Here is a 15,939-nt window from a genome sequence, read left to right as displayed (position 1 = left end):
CTGAAACCCTTTCCTCAGCGCCTCATCCGGCCGCGTTGGCCCGGGGGCACAGTGCGAGAAAACGGGCCGTTGCTGGCGCATGTGTTGGCGTTAACACCCCCACGGCCTGCACCTGCTTCGGACGGAGGGAGCCTGTCGCGTGTGGCCGGGCCCACAGCCTACCGGAGGTGTTCCGCGTCTGGCTGTGCTTCCCTCGGGAGCCGGAGCCTTATTGCAGGGGTGACTCCGGTTCCGATTGCCGACAGCCCGGCGTGCCTGGGGACAGGGCCCAGGTGCTGGTACCTGGGGGCACGGGGGTTGGGTGATGCGGGGTCGGCGCGTGAGCCCCGCTGCCGGCCTGAGCTGGGATCCCGTGCTCGGCAGGGCTTTAGGTCAAGGAGACTGGTACGTGCCGCAAGGCATACACTGTATGAATCCTGGAACATCTACCGCATTTGGGGTTCAGTTTTGGGAGTAGTCTGCAGGAGTTGATCACGTCCCAGTTCTGCGGAATCTGACAGATTTTTATTCCAAGAAACACTTGACTCGCAGGTAAAGCTTCCGAAGAATACCGAGTCCCTTCTTTTCTCACCTGCCCGCAGAGAAAGCACTGTGTGAGTCGGGGTGAGTTTTGAGTCCGTCCGTGGGTCGCTCTGTGGGCGGCAGTGCCTCTGTGCCAGCAGACTCTCCCTCACAGTGACCAGACCAACGTGTAAAGCTCCTGCCGTGTGGCAGAATGTGTGGTGAAGGGTTTCTGAACTTAATCACTTCCCTGTTTTACTGGCCATTACTAAATAATGGGGGTTTTTTTGCACTTACAAAGATGTTTCTGTTTTCTTCCTGCTTTCCTTTATTTAAAACCTTGATGTTCTTTTCATTTTGCTGCTAGCTGTGCTTGGAATCTCACACATGGAATGTGCTTGGAATGTGCTCCTCACCACCCTGTACTCTGTGCAGGAAGTTTGATTAAAGGGGTTTGGCTTTTCAGATCATAGTTAAATAGGCAAACTAATATCAGAAGAATATTCCCCCTCTTCTGTTGCTGTCAGAAATGTAGAAAATTCACGTGTAAAAATTCCACGTGCGATTTGGAGGAAGGTTAATTGCACGTGTTAACTACGACTGATGGCAGTACGTCGTTTCTCACACACATCAGTACGGTTTGGAAGCAAGTCTCAAACTAGAGTGCAGTCACTACCACTGCGCTTACAGCACGTGACTCCAGAGACCAGTGAAAAATATAGAAAGGGAAAATTCCTTTACTACTAGGCAATCCGGTAGTGGGATTTGAGGTACTGCAGGTTTATAGGGGCTCAGGGGATAACCAAATGAAGCCTGACCCAACATGTATTATGCTGGAAAGCCCGTGGTTTAGAACCTGGATAATTTCTGGCCCTATGCAAATCTCTTTTTGAGAGAGCCCCGCCATAAGAACCTTGCCGTCGCAGGGGCTCATCCTACAGGCACTCGCATGCGCATTCCTTTATTGCCAGGGTGTTCTGTTGAAATGAGTTCAAGTTTTTATAGGCTCCGTGCAGCAGGTAAATGACACAATCAGTGTTTTAATAAACAGCGTGTGATTATTATGTTTGCATAGTCATTTATTATGTAATCCTCAGTCTATACTTGTATGGTTTTTCGCGGTTCAGACCATTGTTTTCTTCGTAAACCTGCAAATTATGTAAAAGTACTCTGTCAGGCATTTGGTATTGCAGAGGGAGACGCTACTGAGCAAATCAGCTGAAGAAGCCAGTAGCTATTGAATTAGTGTGTTCTGTTTTTCAGTAACAACTACTAATGTGGTGGGGTGGTTTTTTTGTATTTGAGGGTAGCCGTGTAGTTCCTGACTCAGTAACGTCCTGTGACTTCTGTTGATCTGTTTCACGCTTTCTTGCAATTTGGAGCCAATTTCCTATCTCATTTTTTCCGGCTGATGCTGTTCTGTATCCATCTGTCTGCCCACTCGTCATAACTCTTCACCTGAATGTCCACATTCAGCTCAGTTTGGCAGAGGAAGCAGTGGTATAACACATATTCAGGTTGTGCATTTTCATTAACGAGTTAAAGAGGAGAAATTCTAGTTAGTGCCCCTGAAGAAGTATGTGTGAGTGTGAGATCAACACCTGGCTGCCGTGTTTGGCTTTCAGCAGCTAATCCGCGTGTGTGCGCTGACCTGTGCGCTTGAGCCGTAGCGCATCCATCGCTGTCGGCTCCTGCCCAGCTCCCAGTTAGACATCATGGGAAGGAGCTAGCACTTCGGGTAAGCAGAGTGCAGGAATGGGAGGGAACCAGAGGTGTCAGTTGTGAGGTGACATGAGAACCTAAGGGTTGGGGAAGGAGGTGCTGGGTTACTGACTCTGGGAAAAGGGAAGGAGCGAAGGTAGAAGTCCATAGGAGGACCTAGAGTTCTGGCCATCTGGCTGAAAACATAATTTTGTGATTAGTGGAATTAATGAATTGTAAACCTGAGGGACCAGTTAATATTTTCAAAATTCTGGATTTTGAAGGAAATATTATCTCTCACATATGAATTAAGAATTTCCATAACTTAGAAAATATACTGGGAGTGATTCTTAAATGTGGACTTTAAGTGTATGCTTAGTAACCTGGAAATGAGAGAAGAGCTGGGGCTTTTGTGGGTCTATATTGTACAAACAAAGGTACTTCTTACAAACTGAAATGATTGTAAAGTTTGAAAATGTGGCAGCACTGTTAGTAGGTTGCTTAACGTATGATTTTGACAGTGGTCAGGGCTTAATAACTTTATCACAGTTACTACAGTTATAACCTGAGAAGCATCATTTATCAGGTAAAAAGATGTATGGATTAGTTTTTATTGTGATACTGGGTAAAGGAGTGCAGAGTCTTTCCTAAATCTTCTTGTCACATAAGGAACTGTGGCAAAATTGAGCGTTACAGTGGTATGGTCCAGTTTTGAATCTGACTTCTCTAGGGTAAATACAGCTAGTGGAGAATTTTGGAATTAAGAGGGTATAAAAAAAGAGAATGTGATCATTCACTTGCATTTAAGGCAGTTTATACCATAACATCTTTTGAACACCTTGGAAATGACAAGTTCTGGGTGGTTTGATTGCTGATTTGATAGAAAATGGTTTCCTGAGTGTTTTGGTTTACATTCTTGGTATTACTAGTCAAACTAATTTCTCTTAAGAAATTTAGTATGTCATAATCTCTTTAAAATGAGACTCTATTTGTTTCTGTTGTCCTTACACTGAAGAGGAAGTGTGCCCTGAACAGTTTGCAGTCCCTGGTCTAATCAGTAAAATAAAGTAACACACCTTTAGGTGATTTTTTTCCTGATACAATACAAAGAATAGAAGTGTAGGATACTTTAAAGCAAAGCATAAGGCAGGGCAATGGTCTCTGTTTATACACACATCACATCACAAAACTTTATGACCAGTGTCTCTTCTCTTATCAGGGCGCTGCTACCTAAAGTACAGGTGTTAAAAGAGGATGAGGCCAGGGAAGAAATCCAAAGAAATCACTCTTCCTGGTAATTTTATGCTCTATAGCAACCAGCAATGAGAGTGTGCGCTAACATGCCCATAAACATAGTGCATGGTATCACAGCGTGACTTTCCAAAGCTTGTTAAGGGTGATGTTCAGATTTTATGGCGTTTCATGAAACTAACTCTGATACTGTAAGTTGTAGTCATTTGCATTACTTTCTGAAGTTTTGTCATTGCATGACTTCTGCTGAGGTTAAGGATTAGGGCTTTGAGCACATGTTTTTAACCACTGCTGTGCAGTCTCAGTAACCACTCTTAATTTCCTTCCTGCAGCCGAGCAAAAGATGTAACAATGCCAGCGAAGCTTCCAGTGAATTTTTTCTCCACGAGGTCTCCAGTCATTGATCTTTTTCGGGGACAATTAGACTATGCAGATCACCTCCGTCAGGATTCAGAAATTGTGCTGTATTTCTTCTACGCGCCTTGGTGTGGCCAGTCCATTGCAGCAAGAGAAGAAATAGAACATGTGGCCAGCAGATTGTCAGACCAGGTAACTCCAGAGAAGATGCAGATCTTACATGTGACCGGATAGGTTTTTAATCTCCAAAGTGATGTTTATTGGGGGTAGCTTAGCCAGTTGTCTGAATTTTAGTTTAACATACAGTGTTAGAATAAATGGAGAGAACCTGTGGGTCCTGCTCAGTTGTCTGTTATTTCTGCTCCTGAATGGGGAACTCTAAAGTTTCTTCTTGTAAAGTGTCCTCAGATGTATTCACCTGCCTTCAGACAGAAATTACAGGGAGTTTACTTCTTGTTCTGGGATCCATGCAGACACTGGCAGTCAGACAAGATTGCAGCTCTAGCACTGCTTTCTAGCAGTTGGTGACCTGTGAACACTGCACAGGTACAGCTGTCCTAAACCTCTGCTCGTTCAGCTTCACTCTGCAGAAAAAGTAATTAATGTGGATTATGACTATATTAGTAAATTTGAAAGATTTAGATTAAGAAGCTTAGAAAGGAAAGTGACCCGAAGATTGCTGTTGCAAAATGACCAAAAAAAAAAAACAACCTCTTGTGTGATAGAATTAAGGGGAATGGAACTAAATGGAGGGAAATTCCAGAAATGGAATACTGGGTTGAAAAGACACTGAAAGTAGCAGATGGAATAGTTTAGAGAAAATACACCTGAGATAAAGATGGTCACTGTTAAGTACTTGGTTAGCTGTGAATTTTTATCTGCTTTGCAGGTGCTGTTTGTGGCTGTAAATTGCTGGTGGAACCAGGGGAAATGCAGGAAGCAGAAGCATTTCTTTTATTTTCCTGTGATACACTTATACCATCGGAGGTAAGATTTCATACGTACAGTCTGGGTTTTTGGGTTGTTTTGGAAAACAAAGAAGGTAAAATTGTTGCATTTTGAAAATGTTATATTTATGGCTATAGTAAATAGTGGTAGAGGAGGAGATTCTGGGTGAAGATCGTCCTGTGTGCCACTTCGGTGTTGGGAAGGGCTGCAAATGTCAGCTAAATGACATGCTGTGTAATTCTTCATCTTTGAGGAATTTTTCTTTTCCCCATGCATCTCTGGAATTTCTGCCTCCCATGAAAAGTAAAGAATTCAGATTTATATATTACTTTCACTTGTCTACTTGCTCTGAGGGTGGATTAGATCAACTGGTCCCAGTTTGTGACAGCAGTGAAGTATGTACTTAAGGGCTACTGAAGTGAGTGGAGTTGAAGTGCGTATTTAAGTGGCACTATGTACTGAAGATTCTCTTCTAAATTTAAACTTTACACTCACTTTTTTATGCTCCAAATGTTGAGATGTCATTGTACTGAATTTTATATAATCTCATTTTAATTTTTTTAGTATTTGTATGTATGATTCTTTTTTTTATTTTCCTCCCCCTTTGTGTGGAGCAGAAGGTAAGGAGACACATCTAATGCTAGGTACAAGGGAGCTGGATGTGGTGTAGTTTATCACTTGCATTTTACTTGTGTACCCTAATCATGAACTGCAGCACTCTTCCATTACAGAGGCTGACGTTGTTTTTCGGGGGGGATTTATGTATTGAGGAGGAATAATCCTGATCTTTGTCACCTGAATGTGGAACAGACACAGGTGGCACTGGCATAATCCAAACTGCAGTAAAAATCCCAACAATCCCACTTAGATGTACATTGACTTAAAACTGAATTCATCTTGAAATTACGAGACATTAGATGGATACATTTAGGTACTATAAACAGAGTTGTGCCAAGATGAGAGATAAATTCATATTGATACATCATAAAGCCCCTAAAGGGCAATGCAACCCTCATGCCTGATATATTAAACCTCCAGTGTCGTTCACTGGGCATGTGACGTGTTGAAGCAGTGAATGTTGCTGTTAAGACAGAGGTTTGTAACAAACCAGGATTTGGAATAATCTAGTGGGCTCCAGAAGACCATTTCGAAGCATCTGAGTATAGGTATCTTGGCGGGAGTTTGAAGATTTTCAGAGTGTCTGTATGTATAAACTATATTAAAAAATGCATCACATTAAATTCTTCTGTGGGAATGGACTAATTCCTCGTGCTTTTTGTGTTTGATTTCATTTTGGACTGTGATGCGTTGTCCAACCTAATAATAGTAAAGCAGATGCGGCATTTCAGGGGCAAGAAGGAGAAGCTCTGGAAATCGTAGCCACGAGGCCCAGCCCACCTTCTGTTGTAGCACTACTTAATGTGGTGTGGGCTGTTTTATCCCATGGCAGCGGGAGAAACTGTAGACTCACTGAGTGTGTTTGTCAGCAGGGCGACTGGATTTGTCTCTGCTTTATTGAGTGCTACTTGTAAAAGTCTCTGTAAAAACACTGCACCTTTTCAGGTTGATACTGTTTGAACTTTCCAAAGATTCAAAAAAACCAAGTGAAAAGTAGTAGCATTTTTCAGATCTGCATTTTTAAGGCGCGTGTTTACTTTGGACAAAGCGGAAACAATAAGTGTATGATCATAAAGTGCAGGTATAAATTATATCAACTTCTCGAATGGGGCTCAGAGGTCTCCATCCCTTCGTCCCCACCAACACACTGCCCCTGCCCATAGAGGTGCATTAGGCTCGCTGCGATTTCTGCGCTGTGCTTCAGGCCTGGTGACACAACTCCCCTGTCCCTTACAGAAGCCACTATTAGTTAACACGAAGAGCAATTCCCTAGAGGCTGAGCATGCTGTCAGTGTAACTCCTCTCTCTGCCACCCCCAGGAGGGACTCTCTCTACTGTTAATTTAAGTCTTAATGTTTTATTATTTTTTTTGGTACTAGTTTTGGACCAATTGAATACAAAGGCCCTATGAGTGCTGTTTATATTGAAAAGTTTGTTCGCCGGGTGATGACACCACTACTCTACATCTCGTCTCGATCAAAATTACTAGATTTCCTCTCAAATTATGAGGTACTTGTCTCTCTTCTCTAGCTTTGCCGCTGTGGTTCAGAAAGAGTTTGATTTGTTTCACTATCAAAATTTGATCTGCTCCAAAGTAATAGTTTTATTTCCAGGATCCTGAAATCAGTGCCCTGTAAATTCATTAAAATCATAAAAATATGAAATGACAAATTCATAATGTTGCTTCCCTATACAGTGACTTAGTGATGCTTTTAATTTACAGTACTTTAGTATGTAGAGACAGCAGTCAAAGTTGTTACCTCACCGAAAAGTTACATATGAACAAGAAAGAAAGGAGAAATCTTTTTGCAAAAACCTTGCAGTCTAAGTTGGGAAAGCATTGGAGAAATTAATAGTTACTGCTTTATTTTTAAAGGAATATGAAAAGATAAGTCTGTTAAGTAAAAACAAATGTGAATTCAATTGAAATAACAACTCTTAACCACTTTGTATACTGTAACTTCATGATTTTAGTCCACTAGTACATTGTGTTTTATTAATTTTCAGTCTGTGTGTTCAGAGGTGCCGAGATTGGTAGCAATATTAGTGGGTTAATAACTTCTAATTAGACAATACGCGCTTACCACAGAACCATTAATCCCATTATAACTGTTCATTTCTATAGTGCACAATGGAGAAGTACCATAATCTTCCTGAACCCCAAGCTGTTAAAGCAGGACAGAAAACCTGATCAACAAATTGATGCTGTCGTAGTGGCCAGAGCATGCAAGGGGCTTTCTGGGGGTTGAGAGTGACGCAGCGTTGCACTTTGAGTTAGCGTGTGTTCTAACAGCTGGTGGTGCTGCAGGATGGAGCACGGTCTGTGCTGGTAAATGCAAGCTGCCACACTCCACCGGTGGTTACTGCACGTGAGTGCTGTGCTGTTCACGCTTCCATTTATCCCTCAGGTGCTATTCGGGGGTTTCCTTTTCCAGTGTTTTAAGCAGGGACTGTGAGTCAGTAGTGAGTTATGTGTCTTCTGTGCTGACACTTGCCGTGACCACAAGCGACTCTGTTGTCCTTTCACTGCTTCAGTTTTGCCATTCTAAACCTGTGTTATCTTTTTGCCTGCTATAGAGATTTGAAAACAGCTTTGGTTGTTGGTCTGTGTTATGTGAATTATCTCTTGGTATTCTTCTAAAGGTAACTAATAAGCATAGTGTCATTAGGCTTAAATTTGCTGTACAGTAGGATGTGCAATTCTATTGGGAAAAGAGTAAGATAACAAAAATTCTGGTTCCCCCATAAATTTGTCTTTTTTTTAATACTGCCTAGCAGTTGAACAAATAATCTTATTTCTATGTTCAAACTTCCCCCACCTTCCTGTGCTTCAAATTCTGTGGCTCCAAATGCCCAATCTTTGTTTATGTTCAGGGGGCCTACAAGGAAGCTGGGGGGGAACTTTTTACAAGGACCTATAGTGACAGGACAAGGGGTGACGGGTTTAAATTGGAAGTGGGGAGGTTTAGATTGGATATCAGGAAGAAGTTCTTCCCGGAGAGGGAGGGGAGGCACTGGGACAGGTTGCCCAGAGAAGCTGTGGATGCCCCATCCCTGGAAGTGGTCAAGGCCAGGCTGGATGAGGCTTGGAGCAACCTGGTCTAGTGGAAGGGGTCCCTGCCCGTGGCAGGGGGGGTGGAACTAGATGGTCTTTAAGGTCCCTTCTAACCCAAACCATTCCATGATTCTATGAAATGCACTAAGAATAGTGGCTGGTCTGTCCTGCTGCGCCACCGTCATTCAGGGCTGAGGTTATTTTCCAGACGGTGACACTAGGTGCTCAGTGTCCTCCCTGTGTAAAGTTGAGAAGGGGAGAAAGGGATACAAAAATAACAGCCAGCTGATGTGGTAAGATCCGTTCCTGGAACAGGGAGTTGGCTAGTGCAAGTCCAGGTGAGTGCAGTAAGAAAGGCAAATGCTGAGTGATCAGGAGGTGGTGTACAGAGAAGACCTAAGAAAGAGAGAACTGTATATGCAGGTGGATGGAGAGGGAAACATGGGCACAAAGGTAGGTAGTTTTAAACCAGAAATGAACACGTAGTTTCATCATTTTAAACAGTTAGAAATGTGAACATTTTCTAATGTTTTCTGTGCAAGTCGAGAACCTTTATACCTTTTGTATAAGAAGGTACAATCCAGGAGCTGACTCCTGTGTTGAAGAAGTGAGAAGGTTGAGTAGAGCAGGGTACAGGCCGTTCGTACATGGTACAAACTAACTGCTATTTTGAGAGCCCTGGCTAGTGTCTTCCTTTGATCTTTAATCTTTAATACGTTAAAAACGTAGCAGAAGGGAAAGAAGACTGTAAAGGATAGATCATTGGGTATTTTGACCACTGCTGCTTGATCATGCTTCTGTGATTTCTTTACTGAAAAGCTAATGACTTTTTAGCTTAGAATATTTTCTGAAAGATTTGTCATCATCAGTATCTAATTTTCAGCCCTGTGTTCTGCTAGGGAATGGGTTCTGCAAACTTATGTTAGGAGGATTTACTTTGGACTTGAAAAGTTGTGTTGAAAAGAATGTCTTTGTAGCCAATCCCCAGACTGCAGTTAGGCAGGGCCTGTTCTGTTCCTTGGCTCTGTCATTCTACATCGATACTAAGGTCTCCCTTACTAAGGGAGTGCACAGAGCAGTTGCTTGTCGCTCACTCCTCCTTGTTTTGTTTCTCTGTTCAAGGACAGCACTATGTGTCACCTGGAGTGTGCAATAGGTCAGTAAGTTATTAGCAGATGAGTCTGGGCGTCATTTGCAGGGTGTCATGTTGACCTGAAGTTCTGCTCTGCATAAATTCTCACGCTTAAAGAGCTGTGCACTCTTCTCATTCCCAGGGCATTTTGTTGTTGCCTGTCAATTTACTGATAGCTGGGACTTCAAACCCATAGTTGTCCTTTTCCATCTAATCTGTGAAGCTTTTGCTGCTTCAAATCTTGTGTTCAAATTCCAGTAGCCAGCTTTGGGCAGTAAAAGCATCTATCAGAGGAAACCTGAATGTTGAAATCTATTGAACGTGTTAGCGTACCTGAAGTAACAACTGCTGGCAAGGTACCAAGATAAACAATCAAAGCATTTTTTTGTAAATTGAACCACACCAAGAGACACTGCAGTCTAGCAGTGTTGTACCTTGTATTCAAATGCTAATTAGCATGGTTTTATTTCTAAGAAATACCAATGAACAGAATCCAGCTAAATGTAACAGCAAGTGTAATTAGTTATATGGTGTTATGTCTGCGGCGGCTCAACCAAATCCTGAGCATCATTAGAGGCTGTATTGATCTCACGAGGGCGCTCAAACCCCGTGAGAGAAATTCTGGTTGAAGACTCAAAAAGTTAAGATTCTGCGTTTTCTGATACTATTTAAGTGTGTTGGGTGGGTTATGGGTTTGGGGTTTTTTTTGGTGGTTGTGAGATGATACTAGTGCAAAACTAGAACTGGATAAGAATTAGAATGTAATTTTTGAGAGCAAGGGAAAAAACCCCATTTGGAAAGCAGTTAAAGTCTTGGAAGGTACATGAAGATCTAAGTTACATCAGGAGATTGATACAGTTTCTTTCTGGTACCTGTAAGTACCTATAATCAGAGTTCCTTTGTTATTTTAACTGCAGAGATGTAACAGTTTCATTTTAATACAAACTAGCATGTCTCATTCCTCTCCTGACTAAACCCGGCTACTAGAAATGGCCTCATCCTTCTGAAGCACAGAGGAGGAAAACACGCAGCTTCTGTAGTTAGACAGAAAGCTTCATTCACTTACGATAATTAAATGTGCCCAGGGAGCTCATCATTTTCTGGCTTCGGGGGAGGTGGGGGAGGAGTTGGTGTCTCTGTGAGGTAGCTGGCGTGTGTCTTAACATGGTGTCAGCTTTCTGCGTGGCTGTAGGTGTGTAGAAATGCTTCCTGAGCGTTAACCAACTGTGCGGGATCTGATCCAGAAGTGGGTTTGATTTAATAGCTTGCTCTTGCGTGGTGTGCTGTGTTGCCTTTGGTAAATGATGGTGTGAGAATTTGCTTTCAGTTCTGGATAGATTGTTGTTAGAAAACAGACAGACTCTTTCCTTGTAAGGAAATAAATATCAGTCAATAGTTTCTTTTTTGATTTCTACCATATAGATTAGTGGTATGTAATATTGGCTCTTCTGTTCCCCAGAGATAACACATTCCTTTTACTGTTCTCTTTCCTGTGTTCACAGATAAAATGAGTCAGGCATTGCCTGCCTGCACAAGTCTTAGATTCGGGGGGGAAAAAAAAAAATCTCCCTTATCTCAGTGCAATAGAGCCAAAACGTTAAAAAAATAAACACAAAATTGAGTAATAAAAGCATTTATCTAATTGTAAAAGCTAATTAGTAGCTGTGGGTTTTTTTTTTCTGTTCTCTGTTCCCATTACTTTGCATTTATTGGCTTTTAAATTACAGAGCTCTTTAATCAGTCATTAAATACTTTCTGCAACTCTTCTGAGTCAGCTGTAGTTTGATGATTCCCAATAACTTTGCACATTTTGTTCCTCACCCTCTCTCCCTTTTCTGAAGTGCTTATAGAAATGTTGAACTATATGAGCATCAGTACACATCCTGGCTGGCTGTCTTCGACTGGAAAACCAGTCATTTCTACCTGTAGTTTTCTGTCTTTTCTACTAATCTAGAAAAGGACATTTCACCTTAATTTGTTCCAATGTGTTTGGAACTTCTCGTTTAGGCTTTTGGGGAATTAGTCACTAATGACAGTACCAGGCAAAATATGTTCATTTTTTTAAAAGAAATTAAAAAGTTATATGTAAAACTCAATGAAAAAATAAAGCAGCCTCTGAAATACCAAATGAAAATACTTACGTGGGAATATATTTGCCACCCAAATGGGTGATTGGTGAGTTTGGAATTTTTTGTTCCACATCAATCCCTAGAATGCTCTTGCGTTGTCTACTAAATTCCATCACTTACTCTGTCCTGAAAGTTTATTAAGCCAGTTTGAGTGATGTGTTAAAAACCATACTTAATAATTTTTAATGGATTCTATTTTGCAAAGTTTAAACCCAAAACTTAATTGAAATTCTGGAACAAGAGGAGTTTAAAGACTCTGAGTCTCTGTTCCAAGTCTGCTTCTTCCAGATTCTCTTCCTGAATTGAATATGAAGCCATTCAGGCTTTGTAACTGGCAAAGTCAGTAAGGCATATTTAGGGATGAAAATTTTAAATTTTGAGTTGTCTGTTTGGGAATTTGAAGATCTTTAAGGATATGGAGGGAGGATATGGGGCTCTTTTGAAGATCTTTAAGGATATAGAGGGAGGATATGGGGCTTTTTCATTATTTTTGCGTAGCTGGTCTCTGACTCCTGCAGGATGTAGTGAAAGAGTTTACAATGACTGATAGCTTAATGTGATGATAAGTTGGCTTAGCAGTTCAAGTATTCACGCAACAATTCATATGTAGTTGCTAATTATGTGCAACATTGTGAACAATTAAAGTGGTACTGATTGTTGTTTATACTCTGAAAAATCACCTTTGATATTCCCATTCTAAAAGAAGTCTTTATTATGCTTACAGTTCTTAACGTTGTTGCTGGAACTGACTCATCTTATATTTGCAAAGCAAATATGAAGTGTTTTTAGTGAACTTTAATAGCTAACATGGGAAATATATGGTGTGAAACTTATGCCATAAAACCCCTCTCTCATACATAGCTTCTGAGTGACAACTTCAGACCATTCGGTCTGTTAATATTAAAATTTTTCTTGCAGCGTAAAGTGACTGTTCTTCAGTAAGTCTTTTCAAAATCTGTTGTGTGTTACTGTAGGCAAATAAATGCTGTGCCCAATAATTAACCCTAATTTTTATTATTTCAGCCTGGAGTTCTAGGATATTTTGAGTTCAATGCGTCACCTCAACCACCGGGTTACTTAACGTTCTTCACGTCAGCATTACATTCATTAAAGAAAGGTAAAAGCTTTGTTTTCATGATTTAAGGCATCTGTGAATGAGTTATGTATATGGGCTTCAGTAATTCTTTGCAATATTTTGTAACTTGGGAATTAATCCCATTTGAGTGTTTCTTGATGTTGATTTAATTATGAGACTGTCTTTTATTACAGTGTGAGGATTGCTTACCTAAAAGGCTTATTCTGTGATGGGCCATCACGGAATGAAGTATGTGACAGGCTGCTGTTCAAGGATACTTTAAGATACAGTTTCCTCAAAAACCTACCTGTGTAGCTGCAACCCATACAGAGCCATAATCAGACGAGCAGATATTTAAGTTGAATCCAGGAGTGTTTGTGTTGTGCAACGTTTGAAATGTCAGGTTCAGAGGCGTTAAGGTGAACTTGACGTTGTCAATGCCTAGTAACTGAGCTCAGCCAAGGGCTTTCCTGGATGGAAAAGCTGGTACAAGACAGCAGGACGAGAAGGACTTTCTCCCCTTCTTGTTCTGCATTAATAATCTAAAATGCAAAAGCCTCTTGCATTTAAATATGCAAACTTTGTATGTGATTAATACCCATTTTTGCGTCATAAATTCTGGATAGAACTTTCTCAAACTTAAGACTAGCACATTTTATAGATAATTCTTCCTGTTGGCAAATGAAGAAAGTTTATACCATTCTGATTTTTTTACTGTGCCATTGACTTGGTATATGATATAGAGCCTGTTCTCCTATATCGTGTTCTGAAATTTCCCTATTTATATGTTGGGACAGTTCTTTGCAACTAGAAGAGAAGCATTGTATCCTTGTGTGTAGGATACTTACAAATACAGAAACACTATAACAGGTATTTAAATAATGTCTATTTACTGTAAATGTACATCACCTAAACAGTCAATGTTCGTACCTTTTCCTTATATGTATATCTCATCGTGGCTTTTGAGATAACGTAACATGTAGCAAGGTGCATCTCTGATACCAGATTCTGTATTTAATAAGCAAATCAAGACATTGAATAGAGGAGGAACACGTTTGTTCCTGTTGCCTGCTTTTGTCATCTTTCTCCTACCTCACTGCATCACCAGTATTGGCAGATGCTATTCAGCAAGATTTCAGTGCCTTTACACAGCAGTGTTGTGTGTTTTGGTTTGAAGGTGGTGCTCTTAGGCTTGCCGGAGAGAAGTTCAGTGTGTATAATTGTATTTAAAGCCAGAAAATTTGCACTTTCAGATTACCTTGGAACAATACGCTTTGGCGTGATCACGGATAAACGTGTTGCAGAGGAGATCTCGTTGGTGCATTCAGGCAGCGTGTATTTGCACAGACACGTCAATACATCTCTTGTGAGTATTGCGTTTATGTTGCAGTGATTCTGAGGCAGGACATGGAGATTGAAGCTCTCTCATAGTAGGCCGTGAATAAGTGTTTCATGGAACTTTAGGATACGGGATGTTTAAGAACGATATTTTTGTACAGTAATACACGTTTTCATCTGCTGTTCACCAGATGTTAACAGTAGCTAAGACCCAGGTTGATTGTCTCGATCAAAACAAACCCCAAAAAACCCAAGCACCCCAGAAATTACTACACAAATACCTTTTCCTAAAGTTTCTACCCCTTTCAGTGGGTCAGAATTAGAAGGCTACTTTAATGAGGATATGGACAAAGATTTTGTGGAGAGATGGTAGGAATAGGGACAATGTGCATTTCAGTTGAAAGTTATGACATTACACTGATTAATTTGCATGATTTTTCTAATTTTATTGAAAATGTGTAGTAACACTTAATCCATGTGCCTTGTTTTCGGAAGACCAAGACTGAAAACACTGACTTCTGGATTTGCTATTTGACTTAGAAACCTTATGTATTCACACTGCTACCATAAGTGGAAACTCTGAAGTATTGTAACATGTATTTTATTCAATTGACACTAGGAAATACATGGATTTTCCAGGTTAAATTACTGCTAAATACATAAAACTACTTTTGTCTGTGAAAATGATTTAAGATAAACTTTCTGTAATTTATTAAAATGGCCCTAGAAGCTGTCAGTGCTTTTTATTATGCATTTCTTTTCCCCACATTCAGTAATAAGAAATACCAGGTTTAAATGCAGTCTTGATGTTTGGGTCTTAAAAGACTAATCTAAAATTAGTTAATATGGTGTGAGTAGTGGGAAAAAGTTTTCTAATACGCTGTAAATCAAGATAGGTGATGAGCTTAGAGACTGAGCTCTTTCACTTAAGAAGAAAATTTATACTGGTGAGAAAAGTAAAGAGTATTAAGATGTAGTAAAAGAAAGAAGAGCTTCCTTGGTAGAATACTTTTTGCCCGAAAGATTGTGTGTGTTACTATCATCTGATGAGCATTTGGAAAGATTTCCCAAAGGGAAAGGGTATATGGACCACTGCCAGCTTGCTGCATTAGTGCCGTTAAATTTAGGCATTACGGTAACAAAGCATACCATATTTGAGAACTCATTACTAAACCAAGTGAGGGCAAATCATATTATTTCTTTCCCCCCACTCAAGATTTATCCAGATGACATCATGAACTATACTGCTGAGAACATCTGCAAGTGGGCTCTGGAAAATCGAGAGATGCTCATACGCTGGCTGAGACCGCATGGTGGAAAAAGCCTCCTTCTGAACAATGAGCTGAAGAAAGGTCCAGCACTTCTCATATTTATACCTTACAATCCCTTAGCAGAAATTCATCCTCTTTTAGATGAAGTAAGTGAAATGGAGTTATTTTTAACTTCAAAAATACTAGAACTTGCTAACTCTAGTCAGGGTTCTGAGCTGTTCCAGCTGACATAGCTCAAATGAGAGAGCAAGAATGTATTCGAGGATTGCGGGACTTGTGTTCTGTCCACCCCATTCTATTTCTCCTCTCCTTCCATCCTTCCAGAGGAAGGTTATCCAAGGAAGAACAGACCTTTTATTAAACCAGACAGTGTTACTTGAAATACAGCCCAATTGAAAAACTATGGGAACTAATGTTTTTGTTACATCCTGTGCACTCCTTAGTTGCCCTCCAGTTTTCTCTTCCTCTGCCGTTAGTGCCGTTTCTGAACTGCCTAGGACAGGAGTTCATGTAGCTGTGCAGTAAATGAGATAGGGAAACTAACTTGGCTGAAAAACGATTTT

At 40.7% G+C, this 15,939-nt stretch overlaps 1 protein-coding gene across 1 annotated transcript in view; it reads left to right on the top strand.

The window, feature by feature from the left end:
• Positions 1–3,783: 3,783 nt before the first annotated feature.
• TXNDC11 (thioredoxin domain containing 11) overlaps positions 3,784–15,939 on the top strand; it is a gene marked incomplete at its 5' end in the record, with an annotated part of 17,868 nt that continues 5,712 nt past the window's right edge. The window contains 6 exons of the mRNA XM_010160315.1: positions 3,784–4,002; positions 4,700–4,797; positions 6,756–6,885; positions 12,716–12,809; positions 14,021–14,133; positions 15,322–15,522. Of these exons, the coding sequence (XP_010158617.1) occupies positions 3,784–4,002; positions 4,700–4,797; positions 6,756–6,885; positions 12,716–12,809; positions 14,021–14,133; positions 15,322–15,522 (855 nt within the window). The remainder of the gene's footprint in view (positions 4,003–4,699; positions 4,798–6,755; positions 6,886–12,715; positions 12,810–14,020; positions 14,134–15,321; positions 15,523–15,939) is intronic.

This window comes from Eurypyga helias, unplaced genomic scaffold (assembly GCF_000690775.1).
Source record: "Eurypyga helias isolate BGI_N326 unplaced genomic scaffold, ASM69077v1 scaffold21191, whole genome shotgun sequence".
In the NCBI taxonomy this organism is placed as follows: Eukaryota; Metazoa; Chordata; class Aves; order Eurypygiformes; family Eurypygidae; genus Eurypyga; species Eurypyga helias.
Note: the sequence above shows the minus strand (reverse complement) of the source record. Positions and strands in the feature narration are given on the sequence as shown.